The sequence below is a fragment of the Sugiyamaella lignohabitans genome, chromosome C, assembly GCF_001640025.1.
Source record: "Sugiyamaella lignohabitans strain CBS 10342 chromosome C, complete sequence".
Taxonomy (NCBI): domain Eukaryota; kingdom Fungi; phylum Ascomycota; class Dipodascomycetes; order Dipodascales; family Trichomonascaceae; genus Sugiyamaella; species Sugiyamaella lignohabitans.
In genome coordinates this window covers 107,265-126,833 of record NC_031671.1, presented here as the reverse complement: position 1 = coordinate 126,833, position 19,569 = coordinate 107,265, and the positions used below count along the sequence as shown (strand labels likewise).

At 43.0% G+C, this 19,569-nt stretch overlaps 6 protein-coding genes across 6 annotated transcripts; 4 read left to right on the top strand and 2 right to left on the bottom strand.

Moving 5' to 3' along the window:
- Positions 1 to 6,080: 6,080 nt before the first annotated feature.
- On the top strand, positions 6,081 to 6,509 carry HHO1 (histone H1; the record flags this gene model as incomplete). The annotated part of the gene is made up of 1 exon (XM_018880769.1): positions 6,081 to 6,509. One exon carries the CDS (start codon positions 6,081 to 6,083, stop codon positions 6,507 to 6,509), a length of 429 nt encoding a protein of 142 aa, XP_018733426.1.
- A 1,444-nt stretch (positions 6,510 to 7,953) lies between these two features.
- Positions 7,954 to 8,973, top strand: THI73 (Thi73p; the record flags this gene model as incomplete). The annotated part of the gene is made up of 1 exon (XM_018880768.1): positions 7,954 to 8,973. One exon carries the CDS (start codon positions 7,954 to 7,956, stop codon positions 8,971 to 8,973), a length of 1,020 nt encoding a protein of 339 aa, XP_018733425.1.
- Positions 8,974 to 9,106: 133 nt separating this feature from the next.
- On the bottom strand, positions 9,107 to 11,470 carry PET127 (Pet127p; the record flags this gene model as incomplete). Its single annotated transcript, XM_018880767.1, has 1 exon — positions 9,107 to 11,470. One exon carries the CDS (start codon positions 11,468 to 11,470, stop codon positions 9,107 to 9,109), a length of 2,364 nt encoding a protein of 787 aa, XP_018733424.1.
- A 2,176-nt stretch (positions 11,471 to 13,646) lies between these two features.
- Positions 13,647 to 15,416, top strand: AWJ20_3740 (uncharacterized protein; the record flags this gene model as incomplete). Its single annotated transcript, XM_018880766.1, has 1 exon — positions 13,647 to 15,416. The coding sequence occupies one exon, from the start codon at positions 13,647 to 13,649 to the stop codon at positions 15,414 to 15,416; it is 1,770 nt and encodes a 589-aa protein (XP_018733423.1).
- Positions 15,417 to 17,251: 1,835 nt separating this feature from the next.
- On the top strand, positions 17,252 to 18,574 carry APM1 (Apm1p; the record flags this gene model as incomplete). Its single annotated transcript, XM_018880763.1, has 1 exon — positions 17,252 to 18,574. One exon carries the CDS (start codon positions 17,252 to 17,254, stop codon positions 18,572 to 18,574), a length of 1,323 nt encoding a protein of 440 aa, XP_018733421.1.
- On the bottom strand, positions 17,914 to 18,312 carry AWJ20_3739 (uncharacterized protein; the record flags this gene model as incomplete). The annotated part of the gene is made up of 1 exon (XM_018880764.1): positions 17,914 to 18,312. One exon carries the CDS (start codon positions 18,310 to 18,312, stop codon positions 17,914 to 17,916), a length of 399 nt encoding a protein of 132 aa, XP_018733422.1.
- Positions 18,575 to 19,569: the final 995 nt, after the last annotated feature.

Below are 19,569 nucleotides of genomic sequence, written 5' to 3'. Positions count from 1 at the left end.
ATAGAAATAGTAATATAGTAATAGAAGAAGGAGTTTGAGATTGAAATTATCCGGTAGAATCTGTATTTTGATATGAGAGACTCTGTTCGAGTAAGTCAGAACTACAATCGACGATAATCCATTTTGGCTTTCTTGGCAGACCAAATTATGTCGGCTGTGTGGTTTTTTCATAGTGAAATTGCCGTTACAATAGACTATTCAAACTATTCTATACACTGGAATAATAGATATATTAAGAACATCTGGGACTCTTTTAATTAATCAATCATGCCAATTTGAAAGTTTCTTTTGATTAATGCTGTGCTGTCTATTCCAAATCCAGTAAATAGGTTTCCCCTGCATATTTAGTACATGCTATGTATCTAGGACCCTGCATGTATGCATGTTATCACAGATCAATACAGTTTCTGCTGTATATGAGATTGCACAACGATTCACAGATAAGTTTGAAAGCAATAACTGACCCAAAATTTCAACTCTTAGAAGACAAGGCCATAAATTTATCTTAAAAAAAAAAAGAAGTATAGGGTTCTTTTAAATTGACTCTTGACCTTTGAGAACTGAGATCAGTAAAGCCGTGCCATGTTGATTCTGAAATTTCACATCCTCAATCCTACATCAATTTCAAATTTCAACGCACTTGAATATGGTAGAGGATAAGAAGAGAAAAGGAGGTTCGGGCGATGACCGAAAGGGCAAGAAAAGCAAAAAGAACAAAGTAAGTTTTGGAAAGGGCTCGGTAGAATTTTCTGTATAATTGTCAGCTCCCAAGATCGACATACTAATGAGATAGTACCTTGGTCCTCAGAATATAGAATCCAACTGGTTTGGACTATACGTAACATGTGTTAGAGGCCACGAATCACAATGTAAGAATGAAATGACAAATTTGCTATCTGAAGTAAGTACGAAATCTGATATTAGGCTCTGGTATTCAAACTGGCAAGTGAATCAGACTAACCGTTAGTACATCGAGCTGTTATATGGAGATTCATGGAAGACAGAAAAAGGGGATGACGACGAAGATGGTGATCTCGAGGACGGAGGTGTTGATGATATTGAGGCGGCCATTGCAAAAGAATTAGGCGAGATCAAAGATGCCAAAGTTTCTCAGCCATTCACCCATATTGACATTGGATGCGAATGCGTGCTCTTTTTCAGACTGAAAAAGCCAATAGATCCCGTCAAATTAGTAAAGTTTATTTGTGTCGATGCTCAAAGAAGTAGCATTAAGAAAGTACGGTATACTCAGCGACTGATCCCAGTCAGTCAGACCGATACTGCAAATGAAGCGGGTCTCGAGCGGTTAGCCAAAATTGTTCTGAAACCTAGCTTTCATGCTGAAGATCAGGAACCACTGAAGTTCGCTATTCGTACCGAAATTCGAAACCATCATATCTTGAATAGAGAAACAATTATTCCCAAGGTCGCTGAGACTGTCGGCAATAACCATGGTCACAAAGTCGATTTAAAGCAATACGACCGGCTCATCATTGTCAACTGTTTCAAGAGCTCTTTAGGAATGGCTGTAGTAGACGGCGAATTTGAGTCCCTGAAAAGATACAACTTGGAACAGATATTCGAGGCTCAGGTCAAAAAACAGACTGCTGAAAAGGAGGGGTTGGCACAAAAAGAGTCTAAAGAATCTGAAAAGGAAAAGAAAGACGAGAAACCTGATACAGTTGAAAAAAAATGAGCAAAAATAAAATGCTTACTGTTAAATACCGAGTCCTTGTACACTAAGTTATATACATTCTAATACATATTCGCATAGATCAGCCAAATCACTTTCGAAATTCGCCATTGCCTCCGGCGGCTGGGGCTCCGCCCCAGAACCCGTAACTTCTCTCGCTGCGCTCGAGTCGCCTGACAATTTGTCATAATTTAAAATCAAAAAAAAACAGGGAGTTTCTCACCTGATTGTAGTCATTTAATTATCGAGGTGTGTCAGACCTGCATTGTCAACTTCGGTACGGCTCGCGGTGAAATTTCATAATTCTGCAGGGTCTCCAGAACCGAAAACCACAAGATTGGTGAATTGGATCTGGTTAAAATGAACTTTTTTGCTTCTAAGCAAAAAATCCAATATACGGACGAGGATCTTAGGGCAATAGTGCTGAAATCACTTGACCAATTAAAGCTAGATGCCAAGGAAGACCTCTTTGTAACAGCCTCGAACAATGGTGTGGTCACTCGGAGCCAGGCTTACGCTGATATTACACGGAAACTGGAAGGTAGCGGGAGAACAAGTATAAGACTACTTTCTGCTGACCCAGAGCTTGATTTGAGTTATGATATTATTGAAGAGTTTGTGCTTCAATCTGCCAAACAAGCTGAAACATGGTTCCTGAAGCCTGGAGACAACATCGTTTTTGCGTCTGGACATGTGACAGAACTCAAGGAGAAATTGATTCAGGAGATTGAACAGAACAAATATGTCAAAGTCAATGAATACTGTGTTTCTAACTTGGTGGACAGTGTGTTTGTCAGATGGGTTGTAGGGAAAATTAATAGCCATAGAGCAACCCCATTGGCTATTGAGCAAGATCTGATTGTGGATGAGCAATACTATCAAAGTCTCTTAGAAAGCTATATTCGAAATATCAATGCAATCGAGAATGTCACCAAACTGAATGAAATTAAAATTAGTGATGATGACGGTTCCATTCCAATTGCTTTAAAATCGGCATTACAAATGACTGTCATTCGTCTGGCTAGAGAGCCTGGTCTGGCTGGTTCCGGACAAGAACCTATACGAGGCTATTTCGATAGACAAGGCGTTTTTTTTACGCCAGATTCATACCGTTTATCTTTACAAGCCAACTGTTTATCAGACTTGCGATCGAATGGCTTTGTAAGTCTAGAGTCAGTAAAATCAGCAGGTATCAAGGATATTGCAAAAAGCTATGACAATACCGTGTACCTTCTTTCGAGATACGTCATCACCGATAAATTTGTAGAAGCAGTCAAACTATCTATTCAAACTTCTCTAGAGAGCAACAATGGTTGGGCAGATATATCTGAAGCAGAATTTCATGAAGATTTTGAAAGTAAACAGGACAGAGCGGAAGCATTAGAAAAGTACATTCTGCCCTCTTTCACCTCAACCGCCAAATCCTACCGTCTGTATAACAACCGCTATCTAGTATCTACTGGATTGGAAAAGGAGCTCAGAAAGTCGCTTACGACACAATATGAGAAGGAGGCCGCAGAAGATTCTGAGATGATTGCTGCAATTCCCGAAGTTCAGCAATCAGCTAACTACGTTTTTGAAATCAAGCAAACAGTTCTGCAACATGCCAAACTTCCTAGTCAGAATGATGTGATCACCAAACTGTGCAAACTGGGGAAACTTCCCTCGCCTATGGCTTCATCTATTATCTCAGCATCTTCAATAGACAAGGACATTCGTACAAGCTATCAAACAATTTTGGTTGAACAGGTGACGAAGAGTCTGCAAAAGCAGAAATCCGACGCATTAACAAAACTGACTATTTATCTCAATGGAGTCAAGACCACAGCTTCAGATGCAAAACTGGAAGCCAAGCTGGTGTCAGAACTTATTGACTATGCATCCTCTAATCTCAAAATCCTGGCATTGGACCCAGCTGTTGTTACCTCCATCGATGATATCGAAAAGAGTCTCGCATCCGACAGCCAACTTATTTCTGATGAAGAAACTCTAGCTGTCAAACAAAAGCTGTTGTCAACCCTTGAGTCGCAGCTCAAAAAGACCAGTGATGCGGCCCTCATCTTGCATCTGGCGGTCGTTATCCACCATGGTCGAACCATGGCCCTCACGCCACCCGGCCTTTTAAGAACCTCTGGCAAAAACGTTCCTCGTATACTCAACCTGATCCAAAAAGCCGACTTTAGCCCCGACTCTCAACCCAGCATCACCGAGGCCTTTGCAGCACTCAAAACGGCCATTGTCAGCAAACAACCTAAACCAGAGGTCAAGAAACTGGCAGACGAGGTCCGCAACTCGGTGTTACTGTGATTCTATCACTTCCAGGGAGAAGTCTGATGCCTCCGGCGTCTGGGCTCTGCCCAGACCCGTTGTGGTCGCTTCGCGAGCTTGCATCAGGTTGTATCAGATGTAAAAATACTCTGTCAATTTTATGTTTTTTTATAAAATAAATCTCGAGTTTTTTTGTTAGACGTTGCTTGAGAGGAATACGTGGGGTATATTGTTAATTTGGCAGCGAAGCTAGCAGCAGCAGCTTCACCACCACATGACCCACCCACTATACAGCCGCCAAAGCTACGTCACTGCTCTCAACATTTGCAATAAACAAAGAAAGTAAGCAATAGAACCAGTTGGCCATCAATGACGAAGTCAATAACGTCATAACAGGCGACCCAACCTACCAAATCACCAAAATCACAACCGTTCAGCCTCTTCTCACCACCACCCAACACAGCCGGACCACCACGCAAACCCCTGCGAAGCAGGAGCCACGGGGTCTGTGGCGGAGCCCCAGCCGCCGGAGGCACCACATCCCCAGACCACTTGTTGAGCATCAGCAATTGCTGGTGAGCCAGATCAGTTTGAAGCAGTCAGTTGATCAGATAACGGTCAGTAGGCGTTCCCTGATGTACACCCTGGTATATCAGGGAATTCTGTGTTTTGTGCAGAAAAGTGCGTCTTATCTGCATGAAAATCGCTACTTGCCGCACAACGGATGCATGTCAATGCAATGTGGTGCAGTGAATTGTGTATATTACTTCATTCCAACTGAATATCATTTCGGCTTGTACACAGGTCAGCCGGATAGTGTGGTTGAAAATGGCCCTATTCGGTGAGTAAACGCGAATAAACGATATTTTTGCTGCGAAGCTAGATCAGAATCTTGTGCTGATTACACTTGCTACAGTCTATTCCTCACTGGTTTATGGGATGGTGAGTGACTATCAATGCTCAGTATGGATTAAATGGCTACACTACCTAGTAAGGAATTATGCTCGCTACCTGTAATGATTTCAGCCAAAGGCCATGTTTTACTTGGCTAGACACCGTGGTCCGATACTGCCGTCTCATGTCTCAAGATGATGGAAAGTGTTTTGGCCGAGTTTAATTGCCAATCGCTATGTCAAACGTGTTCGGAACACGGATCAAACAAGCCGACTTTGATTTCAGTTCTGTTTTCTATGGAACATGGGCCTGAAAAAAATTAAAAACAAATAAAAAATAAAATGAAAAAGTGGTACAGTGGTACAGTCAGCGAATTATCATTCATTACAAAACACATCTTACGGGTGTAGGGCGCTGATTGGATTTACATCAGTGGCTAGACTGACAGGGGAAACCCTGCGCATTCTGCCGCTGCTATCTATCTCTCCACTTTGGCTCCTCTGCTCGCTCCAGTTTGTTTGTTGTGCGTCTATTTTGGTTGCATATCAATGTATGGCTTATTCTTAACCTCCCATCATGCATGCAAGTCATTTACTATGATCCGCTTCCTGCTAACTATATAAACAATTGCAGTTGCCCTAGAGGTTTATGTTGGATTTTCCTTTTTTCTTTTCTGATTTTTTCTGATCTTTTTTCCTAATTTTCCAATTTTCTTTTCAAGATCTCGTTGGACTAATTTCGTCAATCTATTTAATACTATATATAGTATTCTCACTCGGACTTCAATTCAAAAGCCTAAACAATTCTACTAATTACAATGGCCGCCGCTACTACTGCTAAGAAAGATACCAAAGCCAAGAAGGCTGCTCCTACTCACCCCACCTACAAGGGTAAGTGTTGTTATTTTTGTGGTGAATAATTGGATTCGGATCGGGACCTCTGGATAGAACAGTTTTTCTTATCAGTCAGGTTATTTTCGTGGCGTTTCACGTCTTTGTTATGGAATCGGTTGCCACATGCCATCGTCGTATTTCTCATTTTTTTCTAGATGTGGATATCAGAATTCATGTGCCATGCCATAGCTGGACAGTTCTGGAGTCTACTGGAGGGTCGAGATATTTTCGGGTAGCACGTGGCTCTTCTGACTACTGTATATCATCTAGAGATTGATTAGGATAATGTTGCAAGACTTATTTCAGAGGACCAAAACTAACTCTTCGTAGATATGGTCAAGGATGCTATTCTCCAATTGAAGGAACGTAGTGGATCCAGTCGTCAAGCTATTAAGAAGTACATCCAATCCACTCACAGCATCAGTGCTGCTAACTTCGACTCTTTGTTGAATGCTGCTATCAGAAAGGGTGTTGTTTCTGGTGATTTTGTTCAACCCAAGGGACCCTCTGGTCCAGTCAAGCTTCAAAAGAAGGAGGTTGTCAAGCCTGCTAAGAAGCCTGTTGCTAAGAAGACTGAAACCAAGCCTGCTGCTAAGGCCAAGGCTAAGACTACTACTAAGCCCAAGACCGTCGCTAAGAAGCCTGCCGCTAAGAAGACTGAGAAGAAGCCTGCTGTCAAGGCCACCAAGGCTAAGGCCACTGCTTCAAAGGTGAAGAAGGCTGCTCCTAAGAAGAAGGCCACTGCTACCAAGGCTAAATAGATGCTGCAATCTCATGTCATCTATATCTCTTAAGAGAATCCGTTATGCCCTTTGAATTGTGTTTATGTTTTGTTTGCTTGTTTGCCTAAATGGTTTCTTCCTGTTTGTCTGTATCTTTTGAGGTTTGTTTTACGTCGATGTTAGTTTATTTATTGTTAGGGTTCTTCTGTATTAATATGGTTGTTCTATGAATCTTCCTACTCTTCAATCAATTATAATTTTATTATGACAACCAAATCGGATAACTTCCGTCCTTCAATCCGGTTGGTTACTGAGGATGTTGCCATAGACAAGCCTCTGTCGCAAGCCGGCTAAACATTTTAGACGCCAGCTTTTACAGACAATGCTCCACTCTATTCCTAATGGACTCATAATAATATGTTCCCGACTATGTTTGACATTTTAGTAAGATTATTTATTATATCTGGAGTTGATGTGTCGACTGGTGTCTGTCGTTGCCATTTTGACAAACTGTAATTCATTTAAGCTTTTGTCAGCATGTGTCGGAGCGGGATAGGATCTGGTGCACTCCAGTCTTTGAAGACTTGGCAACCAAAAAAGTCATGAGCTGCTTTGGATGCTGTTTATATTACAGATTGTATAATGTTTGGTAGAACTGATTTTGTAACGAAATAAGGGCTGAAGCAGTGTAGATACCAAGTTACTCCACCTTCCAATTCATCTCCGACGTCCCACTCTCAAATGCAGGTACCAATGGATTAACCTTATCCTTGAATAATATCTAATTTTGATCGGGATGATGATTAGGTCCGACTGCTCCCGGTTAAATAGAAACAAGACTGTATATTTATATCGACCATGGAGGGTGTTCATACTGTGAAAGTCAACTAAAAGAGTCAGAAAGTTGCTTCTATGTCCATCAAAATGGATGAATCTCCTGAGAACTTCAATATCTTCACAGAAAGAATCGATTACTCAGATGCTGATGAGGCCAAGAAGTATCTCGGAGACACAAAAGGGGCCGACATTCTTCAGTTTGACGATGAATTTAACAAACGCTTGCTGCGCAAAATCGATTTGCGGATTTGTCCTCTCATTATGAGTATATACTTTCTACAGTATTTTGATAAGAACACTATTTCCTATATTGCGTGAGTACTAGCTATTATTTCGATCAGTTACTCAGGATCTAACAGGATGTAGCGTTATGGGCTTTAAAGAAGACCTTCATTTGGTTGGAAATCAGTTTTCTTACCTTGGGATGCTGTTTTACGTTGGATTTCTTGCCTCTCAGTTACCCACTCAGTGGTTTGCACAGAAGATATCGCACCTTGGGAAGTATCTTGGTATTAATGTCATTCTATGGGGCACAGTTCTTGCTTGCCATTCTGCTTGTAGCACATACGCTCAAGTAGCTGTGCTGAGGGTCCTCCTAGGAGTATTCGAAGCATGTGTAGCTCCGATTCTTGTTCTGATTATAAGTATGTGGTACAAGAAAGCAGAACAAGGAAAGAGAATTGGTGCCTTTTATGTAATGAACAGTGTCACACTCATCGCTGCTGGAATCATATCTTATGCTGCTTCATTTGCAAAGACTGCCTTTGCATCTTGGAGAATCTTTCTTCTTTGTATGGGGCTTGTTACAGTTTTCTGTGGTATATGTGTATTTCTGTTCCTACCTGATTCCATTGTAAGAAGCAAAGGATTTACGGACGAAGAAAAAGTTGCTGCTCTCCTTCGAGTCAAGGATGAACAGAGTGGAACTCAGAATAGCAAGCTGAAACGATATCAAATGGTTGAGGCTGTCAGCGACCCTAAAGTATGGTTTGTTGTCCTTTCTGTTTTTCTCTTTTCAATTCCAAATGGAGCCATCACTGTATTTAATTCTATAATTATCAATAGTTACGGCTTCGGCTCCCAAGAAACTTTGATTGTTGGAGCACCTGCTGGTGTGGTGACGGGAGCCGCTGTTATCATTATCCAGTACTACTCAGACAAAACTCAAAACAGGACACTCATCAGCATTTGGTATTTTATTCCCTCTATTGTTGGTCTAGCAATCATGATTGCTCTTGGTGATCGAGAAAAGACTCTTAGTATGAAAGCTGGGCTATTGATAGCCAGCTACTTGTCTCAAGTTTTTGGTGGCGGATTGGCACTGTTTTTATCGTGGAATGCCTCTAATATTGCAGGACATTCGAAGAAAGCTTTAGTCAACGCATTAACGTTTATTGCATTTCCTCTGGGAAACATCTTGGGAACGCAAACTTTCCAAAATAAAGATGCCCCAATGTATATTCCTGGAAAAATCAGTATAATGGCATGTCTCTGTGCTCAGGTGGTTGTTTCAACAGTTTGGTTCTTCGTCAATAAGTACTACAATAAAAAGAAACAAACATTTTTAGATACCTTGAATGTATATGAGTACGAGGGTCTACGTATGAAAATGGAGTTCTCCGATGAAACTGATATGAGAAATCCCTTTTTCAAGTATACTAAATAGTAAATAAAAAGCTGTCATTATATAAAACAAGTGCACCGACAAGGTTTATCAATGACTTGGATCAAAATCTAAAGGTCAATAAATAAATAATCTACAATATATACATTAAATAATTTACAATAATTGGATGCAACTAACTGGGCCTCCAAACATGCTTCTCTTTGTGTCCGTGCTGGGCTTCCCATTCTCTCTGCAATCGTTCGCCTTTGGCACCCAGAAATCTGAGATAACCTTGTTTGGCATTTGGTGGTGATAGTTTGGAAAGAGCTTCGTTACGGATGGTCTCTTCTTGCTCCTCGTCTAACCTCTCGGTTTGAGGTACAGAAGTGATGCGATTTTCAATTTTATGCATAGAAAACGTTCTCGAAAATCGTCGTTCGGCGCCCTGCTGACGAAGTTGAGACATCTCACATTGAACTTTCCAGACATCAGAATCACTTGACAGGTGTGGGTACTTATCTCCTGGTACAAATTTATCATTGACATAAGTTCGAATGTCTACCTGGTAAACTTTTACATCAGGAGGTAAAACTTCTGGATTTTTGTTACCGTGCATAAGAATAGTGTGAGGATCAGAATTATTAGAGTACTCTTCCCCGGTTTTAGGCTCTGTATCGCAACCAGTTTCTTGAATCACTTCAATATCTTTTTCAAGCATGGGCTTAACAAATACTTGCATTCTACCAGTAGAAACGGTATGGAAAACAAGGTTGAAAGAAGCCGCCGGCTCATGCGAAGCAACTATCTTGTCCAAAATCTCATTGAACATCTTGAGTGAAAGCTTGAACTCATTCTCAGCGATGATTGGTCCACTTGTGGCAATCTGTTCGTCTAGAGGGACAAATGAACTTACGTTCGAAGGATCAATGTCTCTAAGATCTTGCTGGGACTCAATCAAATCCGAGGTATGATAAATTTGATCGATTTCAGATAGTGGCACGTATTGAAATCCAAACATTCTTCGCACATTGTGATAAGCAAGGAAAATTCCATCCATTCTGCCAATACGTGCTTGTAGTGAGTATTTGAACATAGTAGATCTAATGAGTTCAAACCATTCTCGCGAAAATGATTCAAATTCACCATCAATTTTGGTTATTTGATAGTCGGATCCATCATGGATTTGAGTATAATCCATATCGTGTCTAACAGCACAAACAGCTCTAGTCTTTAAATCAAAAGTACCTGTTCCTGGTAATCGTTCATCATAGCAGTCCAACTGAGATCTCATTAGAAAGTCACCAGATTGGGTATAGTTGTATGTGTTTAAACCGCCCTTTTTCGACGAGTCTAATTTGTGAGATAAACTCTTGTGGTAATTTCGAAATTCCTCCTCTTCAGTAGTTAGCATGGCTTCTAACTGGTGTCCCAAAACAGATACAATGATATCCCCACTGTAGGATTTGTCAGAGTCGATAGAGTGTGTATCGGTATTGGGATTGTATCTCAGGAATATCGATACTGGCTGGGTCTGAATAGCTGAAAATGCAACTTGCTGAGACTGAAAATATTTGGAGAGGGCCATGGTATGTGGCTTACGTCGATGTGACAAAAGGTGATGGAACTGTGAGAGTACTGATGTCAGACTACTAGTTGATCCAGTATATTTCTTGCCGTTCTCTTTAGCTAGTTTAGACAAGATAGAATCCTTTCCTGAAGGCACATACTTGGCTATGAAATCAAAGTCGAAATCTTTGATAGACATAATGTTTTCGAGGTAAGGAGTAAAATTGTAAACGTTTGAACGTCTATCTTTGAGGACATGGACTCCAGGACTAAATAGTACACGATCAAGGTTATGGGCAAGTTTTGGTACTGGAGGTTGATCTGGTACCTCTAGTGGTTCATAACTAAGCTGGGAAGAATCTAATTCAAAAGATCGAAAGTACGGGGTTTCATGAGGAAAAAAGTTGGGAAACGGTGAATTTGCTGGTGAGATTTTTTGATTTGTGGTCTCGGAACTGGAACCTGCGTTGTCTTTGGAAAATCGCTTGGGATCTGTGAGTGTTCGTCTTGATTTCCATTGTTCAGGACTTTTTGCGATATATTCTTGAACCTCAGCCGAGCTTGGTTTTGGAACTTTAGCAGAGCTATTTTGTCGATTTCTGTTAACCTGTTCTTCATTTTTCTTTTCATATTCACGTCGCGATCTAAAAGTCGGTTTAGCACCTGGTTCACGCTGCCCTAGAGTCACTCGACTAGGAGGTGCTCGAGATGGTCTTTTCTTGCCAAAATGTTTTGGGGTAATGCTACCAGGTCGAGTGTTCGGCCCAGGTGGTGACTTCTTTCCTTTTGCCGGTCGTTGTCTCTTAATATCACGATAGGTCTCCTTCTCGAGCAAGTGAAGTGAATCAAGACCATCGATATCTTTTAATACGGTAGATGATAACGAAAAGGCTCTAGTGTAGAAAAGACCGTTTCCTGGACTCAGAAACTTGGGGGCATATTCAGAATATATCCTGAGCCTGAGAGAGCCAAGACCGCCTGTTCGTAACATTATGGCCGCTAGATTCGACCTGACTGGTAGACCTAAATCAGGGGTGAAATTTTAGATCAGGTAAGTGTGCTAGGGGAGATGCAGGAAGCCGTGTGAGGCTGAACCCCGGATCTCTTGCAAGTCGGTAAGAGATCTGAGATGAATATTCTTGTTCAACTTGAGATAGCTGGATTGAATAATGAGCCCTTAAGAAATTATGGTATATATTCAGTTCTATTTTACTGAAAGCTCGCTATATTGACTTTCTTAATATTACTCAGTCATTTGTGAATTTGTTTTTACTCAAATGTGTTTGTTATATTAATAGCACATCTGACTAAATTATCTCATGACCGGAGTCCGAGAGTACAAGTTTCTATTTATTAAAAAGATCTTTTAGAACAGAGTTTAAATCTGTTTACTGTGTTCCAGAAGACAATAAGTTTTTTACGAGTAATTATACCATAAAAATGGATGTGGAGGCGCAATGATCTCCATCCAAGGGGTCGGGTGCTGCCTCCGGCGGCTGGGGCTCCGCCCCAGACCCTGGTTGCTCCTCTCGCTTCGCTCGAGTCGTTTCGTGAGGGCCTCCTGGCGAAATCTCCTGCGCAGCAGGAGCCACGGGGTCTGGGGCAGCGCCCCAGACGCCGGAGGCAAGTGCCCCGTCTGATCTAAAGTAGACTTCGTGGGGGTTATAAGGCATGTGTTTTAAGTTTTATCTTAAATCTACCGTGGTTGAGTGAGTGGAGTTATCCAATAAACTTGTGGATTGTTTACTATTAACAATCAGGTAAACTTAACTACAGTTGTTAGATCTGGATAATAACGGTGTTACCTGTCAGCCTGCATGCATATATGTAGTATTTAATTTAACTGATGCAGCTTGGGTTCAGTTGATTACTGCGAATCAGGTAGCAGGATGTTATTTACTGATTGACCCGTACTTCTGGCTCACCAACAGGCCGAGTGCCTAGTTAATTCTTGGTTGGTGCACAGAATTTTGTATTGTATGACAATTGTGTATTTTTCAATTGTCGCAAATGGAAAGATAAAAATGGGGCTCCATCAAGCCAATATAGAGATTCAAATTAACTGCTATTCGTAATTCGTCTCTGTAACGTTGCAGCGCCAGATCTTTGAAACCGCCTTTTTAACACTACTACATAAATAAAAGGTTTACAGGATGAGCTGAAATTACTGAGACCAACGAACATTGGGGGTAACGCCTACTGATAATGGATAGATATTAGGCTGACATGATCGGACTGCGAGATGAGAACATAGACTTTAGAGTAATACAGACTCATCGTGGTATTAGTAAACAGAAGATTCAAGCCATTATTAAGCTACAACTTTTAATGAAAGCTCAGTTTTGAGAAAATTATATCTCCAGAGTGACTGCCAGCTTCATATAAATATACACCCACATTACACATGTGCTTGCAAAAATAGATCATCGCAAAAATCATCTCAGCTCATCACCAGTAACAGGGTTTCTGCAGTTTGAATACAGTACGCCGAAGTCGGCTCCGTTTACCTTCGTCATATTAAGCACATAAATCGGAACATCTACGTCAATTTAGTCGTTTCCCTCGCTCATATAGAGATCAGCAAATCTGATAACATTAACAAGTCTTCCTAATTAGGAAAAATCTCTCTTGGTACCCTTGCCCCGGAAGGTGGACCTGAATATTCACGCTTATGCGCTAAAATTTTATCAGATCCATCAAATCAGATTACTGTAATCAGTTCCCGTTTTGGGCCATATATTGTGCTCAGCCAGTCATATCCAGTGCCGATTGGATAGTTGATTTTACAACTAACAAGAACGGAAGAAAGAAGGTTAGTCAACGAGGGCTTTCTATATATATAAAGGAGTGATTATTTCTGGATTGAATTTACAAAATTTGCGCCGTTTCAGAGAGGAGGTGAAAAAAAAGTTCGTTATCTGGACATTATTACATAATAAGGACCTTTGTAGACATTTTGTCCTGACGGGTTTATTTACCTGTTTTGATTGACAGTAATATCTCGTTTCTTGTTTTTTGTTTTGTGAACTGGTGTAAATTGTTTGGCCGGTGATACAAGAATATCTATTGCTTTTTGGTAAAATCTTTGTTGGTGAAATATCGGAAGTCATTGAACAATCAGCTGATTCTGAACATATTAACACGGAACCAAACAAAAAAAACATACAATGGTCAAAATAGCACTGGCACCTGCCCCACCTCAACCACTTGCTAGCAAGCGACCGGTTGCTGCCGGAACCGTCCCTCAAAATAATGTTCCAAGAATTGCTGCTAAAAAGCCTTTGGTAGCCCCTTCGCCAAGGGCTGTTTTAAGTGCCGCTGCTTCAAATGCTGTTAGTAGTATTCCAACTAATAATCCTGTTAAGCCGGTCTTGACAACAGCTTCAGCTTTAGCTTCATCAACTAGAAGTAGAACTTCAGTTTCTGCTGCCTCTCCAGTGGCAGTATCCTCACCTACAGCCACAGCGGCATCTTCTCCTGTTGATACTACTGGTGCCGCTCCGGTTTCTAAGATTTCTACTTCAAAAGTATGGGTTCTTCCTCCACGTCCTAAGCCAGGCAGAAAACCTTCTGTGGACACTCCTCAGAACAAGCGCAAAGCACAGAATAGAGCTGCTCAAAGAGCATTCCGTGAACGACGTGCTGCAATGGTTGGTGAACTCGAAGAAAAATTAAATGAGCTAACCAAAGAACGGGATGCTCGTGAGGCTCGTCTTGAAGCTCAACTTAAAGCTGTCACTCGGGAAAACGAGAATTTGAAGCGGTCGGTGCGAGACATGCAAGCTCAACTGGCCAAACAGAATGTATCGTATCAAATGGCCTCTCCTCCTATGTCTTCTCATGAATCGCCAATGGATATTCTCGACCGGGTACTAGAAGAACGACTTCCTGTTCCTGACAAAAGTCGAACAAACTCGTCGTCAGACGCTTGTGGTGTTTGTATCAAGGACGACTGTATCTGTGAATCAGTTGGAATTAAAGCCAGACGTACTTCAAACCAACCTGTTTCTGCTGTTAGTATGTCTACTACTCGTTCGTCTATTAGCTCAATCACTGGTACTTCGTCGGCTTTTAAAACCAATGATCAATCCAATGCAGCCGCTACACTTGTTGCTTCATCCGTTACCGCACCAGCTGTGTCTTTAAAGAGAAACCAACCTGAGTCCAACGATGACGAGCCGTATGAAATTGATTTCACAGAAATGTTTTCACGTCCTGCCAAGAAACAGGCACCACCACTTCTCGTTCCTTCTCCTGTTCCTGTGCCTAAACATCGCACCTCGTCGACAAGAACCGTATTAAAGCCACCTGCTGACAGATGTGGATTCTGTTCTGATGGTAACCCCTGTATGTGTGCCGAAGCCGAGGCTGAAGCACAAGCTGCTGGAGATGGTGGCCATTTTATCAACGACATTGAGGAAGACAATACATTACCACCAATTGTTCTCAACAACATGTGGTCATCTTCATACCAAAACACCAACAAACTACCTGCTCTGCACCCCGGTCCTTCGCGAGAGGTGCCTCCATCACAGCAACCACCTTCTCCACAAGTGGCTCTACCAGCCGCCAGTGTTAGCTCTATCACTGCTCCCAGTTACGAATGTACAGGAAATCCCGGTACTTGTATGCAATGTCAAACAGATCCTATGTCGACACTCTTCTGTACGACCTTGGCATCACGACCTGAAAAGGGCGATAGTGAGAAAAAGAAAGCAGTGACCACTCCCTCGACTCCTACTGAGAAAACACGAGCCGGTTCTAGCTCGTTCATCTCGGCGTCTGCTGCCTACAGGACCCTGTCACGACATAAGGATTTCCGAAGCGCCGACTTTGGCGCACTTGTCGGCAAACTCAACACCCGTGGCATGCAAGTCGAGGTCAACTCTGTTGCTAACGTCCTCCGCGAGCTGGACCGCAAGCTCTACTCCTCCTAAACGACCCTGGTATGATGACGGTTATGTGAACACGAACGAATGATTTAATGATAGATATATATATAATGAATGAACAGCAATTAGGCTTCTTTCCCCCTCTGCCTCCGGCGGCTGGGGCATGGCCCCAGACCCAACTCCTGGACCCCTGGTCAGCCTCCGGCGGCTGGGGCGTTGCCCCAGACCCCATTGTGCTCCGCTTCGCGGAGCGACGAGGGCCGTTACAATCCAAAAGTAAACGTGGGCCCCCCAGCCCGACTCGAGCGAAGCGAGAGGAGCAACCAGGGTCTGGGGCGGAGCCCCAGCCGCCGGAGGCAGCGTGGTAGTTTAGTCAGAAGCAATGTCTTTTAGAAAGTCCAGGAGTTTGCGTTTGTCCTCTTGTGATGAAGCGGGAGAGTTTGAGCAGAAGAGAGGGATTCGCAGCTCGCGGAGCTGCTCGGTATGGTTTTCGACGAGCTTGAGTGCTGATTTATAGATTTTGTATTCGTGGGTTTCGAGCTCCTTCTTGTCCTGTATTACGGTGTCTGACGTTGTAGGAGGTAGAGAGGTAGAGGTAGTACTGCCGCTGACCATTTTGAGGAGGTCGTCCAGTTTGTCCTGACCGAGTTTCCGGTCTTTCTGGCGACGAATGATAGCTTGCCGGGCATCAAACCACTCCTTCTCGTGTCGGGTTTGATCCTCAATTAACAGTCGGATCCGTGACAGTACCTGCTCGTCGTGGCTTATATAACGAGCAACATACTTCACAGCGGCAGAATATGTCGAGATCTCGGCTGGATCTATAGTATTTACAGGTTTTCGAGGAGCTACTGGAGCTGGAGGAGGTGGAGATACTACATTTTGAGAAGAGGAATCCTGCTCAAGACCAGTGGCCACGACAACTTCCGGAACAGAGCTGTTCGTGGCACGTTCCTGCGTCGCACGCAATTGATTGAGTAAGTCAAAGACTTCGTGGTTGTGACTGTCCATTACCCATATCTCTTCACCAACCAGACCTATTGATCTCCAGCAGATTCGGTGGACATATCTACTGAAATATGCAAGGGGTGATCATTGCATTTTATTTGAGTTTCAAGTCAATGCACGGTAATGGTAACTGTGATACCAGATTTCCAGTTAATTAACATGGTTTATTATTTATTTCAAGATAGAGTCGTAAAACCCAAAACAATGAATGTATAACTAAAAAAAGTGGATTATTTAAAATAGATTTGATTCAGTTTCTGACCCACTATTTCGTAGTGGGTATGCCCCACTAGTGATATAGATCATGTGACGTTGTGCCCTGAGCCTTGAGCCCTGAACTTTAAGCCGTGCCCACCAAGTAAGGCGGAAAGCCGTGCGAAGCAGGAAACACGCAGTGTTTTGATTACTGTGTAATAGGTATCGTGTGTTTATGCTGAAGTATCTCGTCATAAGGGCAGCAACTATTCACTGGACCATTTGATAGAAAAAAGGCAGCTGGATCTTTACAGACGAGTTATATTGGATCAGAGCTTGAAAAGTGATTCAATAAGAACACGATAATAATAGAGAGGATTCTTGATAATTGGAGAATACTCTATAGGACGTTTGATAGGACGGTTTGTATAAGACAGAACAGGAAGATTCTAAAAATATTATTTGTGGTTGTTCTTCATTGTTCAATTGCAGTGGGCCTACCGGAATTGAAGTGTTCGATTGAAGTGTTCGAATCGATCTGACTTCATAGCACTAGGACATTTTACGCTTATACCTCAAGTCGTGGTCTTACACGATTGAGGCAGGAGACGGTCGTGCACAGAAAGAACAGCATTGGAACATAAAACACAAACCCATAGTGAGCTGAATCCTTCACAATGGCGTCTGCTATATTCTTTTTAGATTTAAAGGGGAAACACCTACTATCAAGGAATTATCGTGGAGATATTCCTATGAGTGCCGTGGACAAGTTCCCCATTCTTCTAATGGAAGCAGAGGAGGAGACGTCAATTGTACCTCCAACTATATCCCATGAAGGTGTCAATTACCTGTATATTCAACACAACAATTTGTACCTGCTGGCATTAACTAAACGCAACTCAAATGCTGCTCAAATTCTACTCTTCTTGCATAAAATCGTCGAGGTATTGACGGAGTATTTTAAGGAACTGGAAGAAGAGTCCATTCGCGACAATTTTGTAGTCATTTACGAACTTTTAGACGAGATGATGGATTTTGGATATCCTCAAACCACCGATACAAAAATATTACAGGAGTACATTACTCAAGAATCGCATGCTCTGGACGTTCAAGCAAGACCGCCTGTAGCAGTCACCAACGCTGTCTCGTGGAGAAGCGAGGGTATTACTTATAGAAAGAACGAGGCGTTTTTGGATGTTGTTGAGAGTGTCAACTTGTTGATTTCTGCTTCTGGCCAGGTGCTCAGATCGGAAATCCTAGGTTCTGTGCAAATGAAATGTTTCTTATCAGGCATGCCAGAACTGCGGCTAGGCCTCAATGATAAAGTAATATTCAATCATCAATCCAATACTACTGGACAAAGCATTGGATCGTCTTCTGGAGGAGGTTCGTCAGGAAAAGTCATTGAAATGGAGGACGTCAAGTTCCACCAGTGTGTGCGTCTGTCACGATTTGAAAATGACCGAACTATTTCATTTATTCCTCCTGATGGAGAATTCGAGCTCATGTCGTACCGTCTGAATACTAATGTCAAGCCACTGATTCTCGTCGACTGCCGAGTGACTAACTTCTCTTCGTCACGAATCGAGATCATTGTCAAGGCACGAGCACAGTTCAAGAAACGATCGAATGCCAATAACGTAGAAATTACAATCCCCGTTCCAGACGATGCAGACTCGCCTAAATTCAAAACAACTGCCGGAAACGTGAAATGGCACCCCGAAAAGTCGGCCATCATCTGGCGAATCAAGCAGTTCGGCGGTGGCCGCGAGTTCAACATGCGGGCCGAGCTCGGATTGCCCTCCGTCAAAGACTCGGACTACGCCAACGCCAAAATCAAGCCCCCCATCACAGTCAACTTCACCATCCCGTACTTCACCACCTCGGGCATCCAGGTGCGCTACCTTAAAATCATCGAGCCCAAGCTCCAATATCAGTCGTATCCCTGGGTCCGCTACATCACGAAATCTGGCAACGACTACACCATCCGTATGTCCTAATACAGTGTATTTTGTATTCATTCCCCTCCTGCCTCCGGCGGCTGGGGCTCCGCCCCAGACCCTGGTTGCTCCTCTCGCTGCGCTCGAGTCGTTCCGTCTACGATTCCAGCCAACTCCTGCGAAGCAGGAGCAACCAGGGTCTGGGGCGGAGCCCCAGCCGCCGGAGGCAGTGCACAGTAAAATTAATATGTTCAATTAGATATCCGGTACAAGAGAGAGAAGCAACAGGAAAGAACGAGGTAGTTAGATAGCGGGGTGGTCTAGTTGTCCTTTTTGAGGGCAGCGACACGACTTGTCACGCTGTCTCGGAGAGAGCGCTTGGAGAGGTCGTAGTCATCGTAGTCGTAGTCCGAGTGGCGGTAGCTTCGGTGGTTAGGAGGAGGAGGGCGCTGGTAGTCCTCTTCGGAGGTGCAGTCCTCGTCCTCTTCCTCGTCAGAGTCAGAGTCGTCATCGTAGCCTTGTTGAGGACGGCGACGGGACCGGTATCCGTAACGGTCGGTCGACCTGAGTCTTCCGTCGACGTGACGAGACGAACCTCGGCGGGTCGATGATCGGCTAGAACCGTGGATTCCTGAGTAGCCTTGTCTCTCTCTGGAATCGGCAAGAGTCATTTGCTGGTTCTCAGAATACATTCCGTCCAAACCACGGTAATCTTGACTACCCATGAAGTCGTCATCCCCTGCAAAGGTTTCTTGAGGCTCTCGGTCGGTGCCATCTTCTTCATAGAATGAAGCTTCCTCTTCGACAGTAATCAAGTCCTCTTCATCATCATCGTACTCGTCTCGCTTGTGTTGAAAAACAACCTGAGTACCGTACTCTTCTGTAGAGCCAGAAGTCAAATTAGTCGAGTGACGACTAGACATAGGGGCGGCAGCGCTCATAGAAGTCGAAGCCAGAGCAACAGCCGCGGCGAGAAGAGGTTTATAGACCATTGTAGCAGAATTGGAATAGGCGTTCAAGAGGCAGTGGAGAGATTAAAACTAAGATGTATAGAT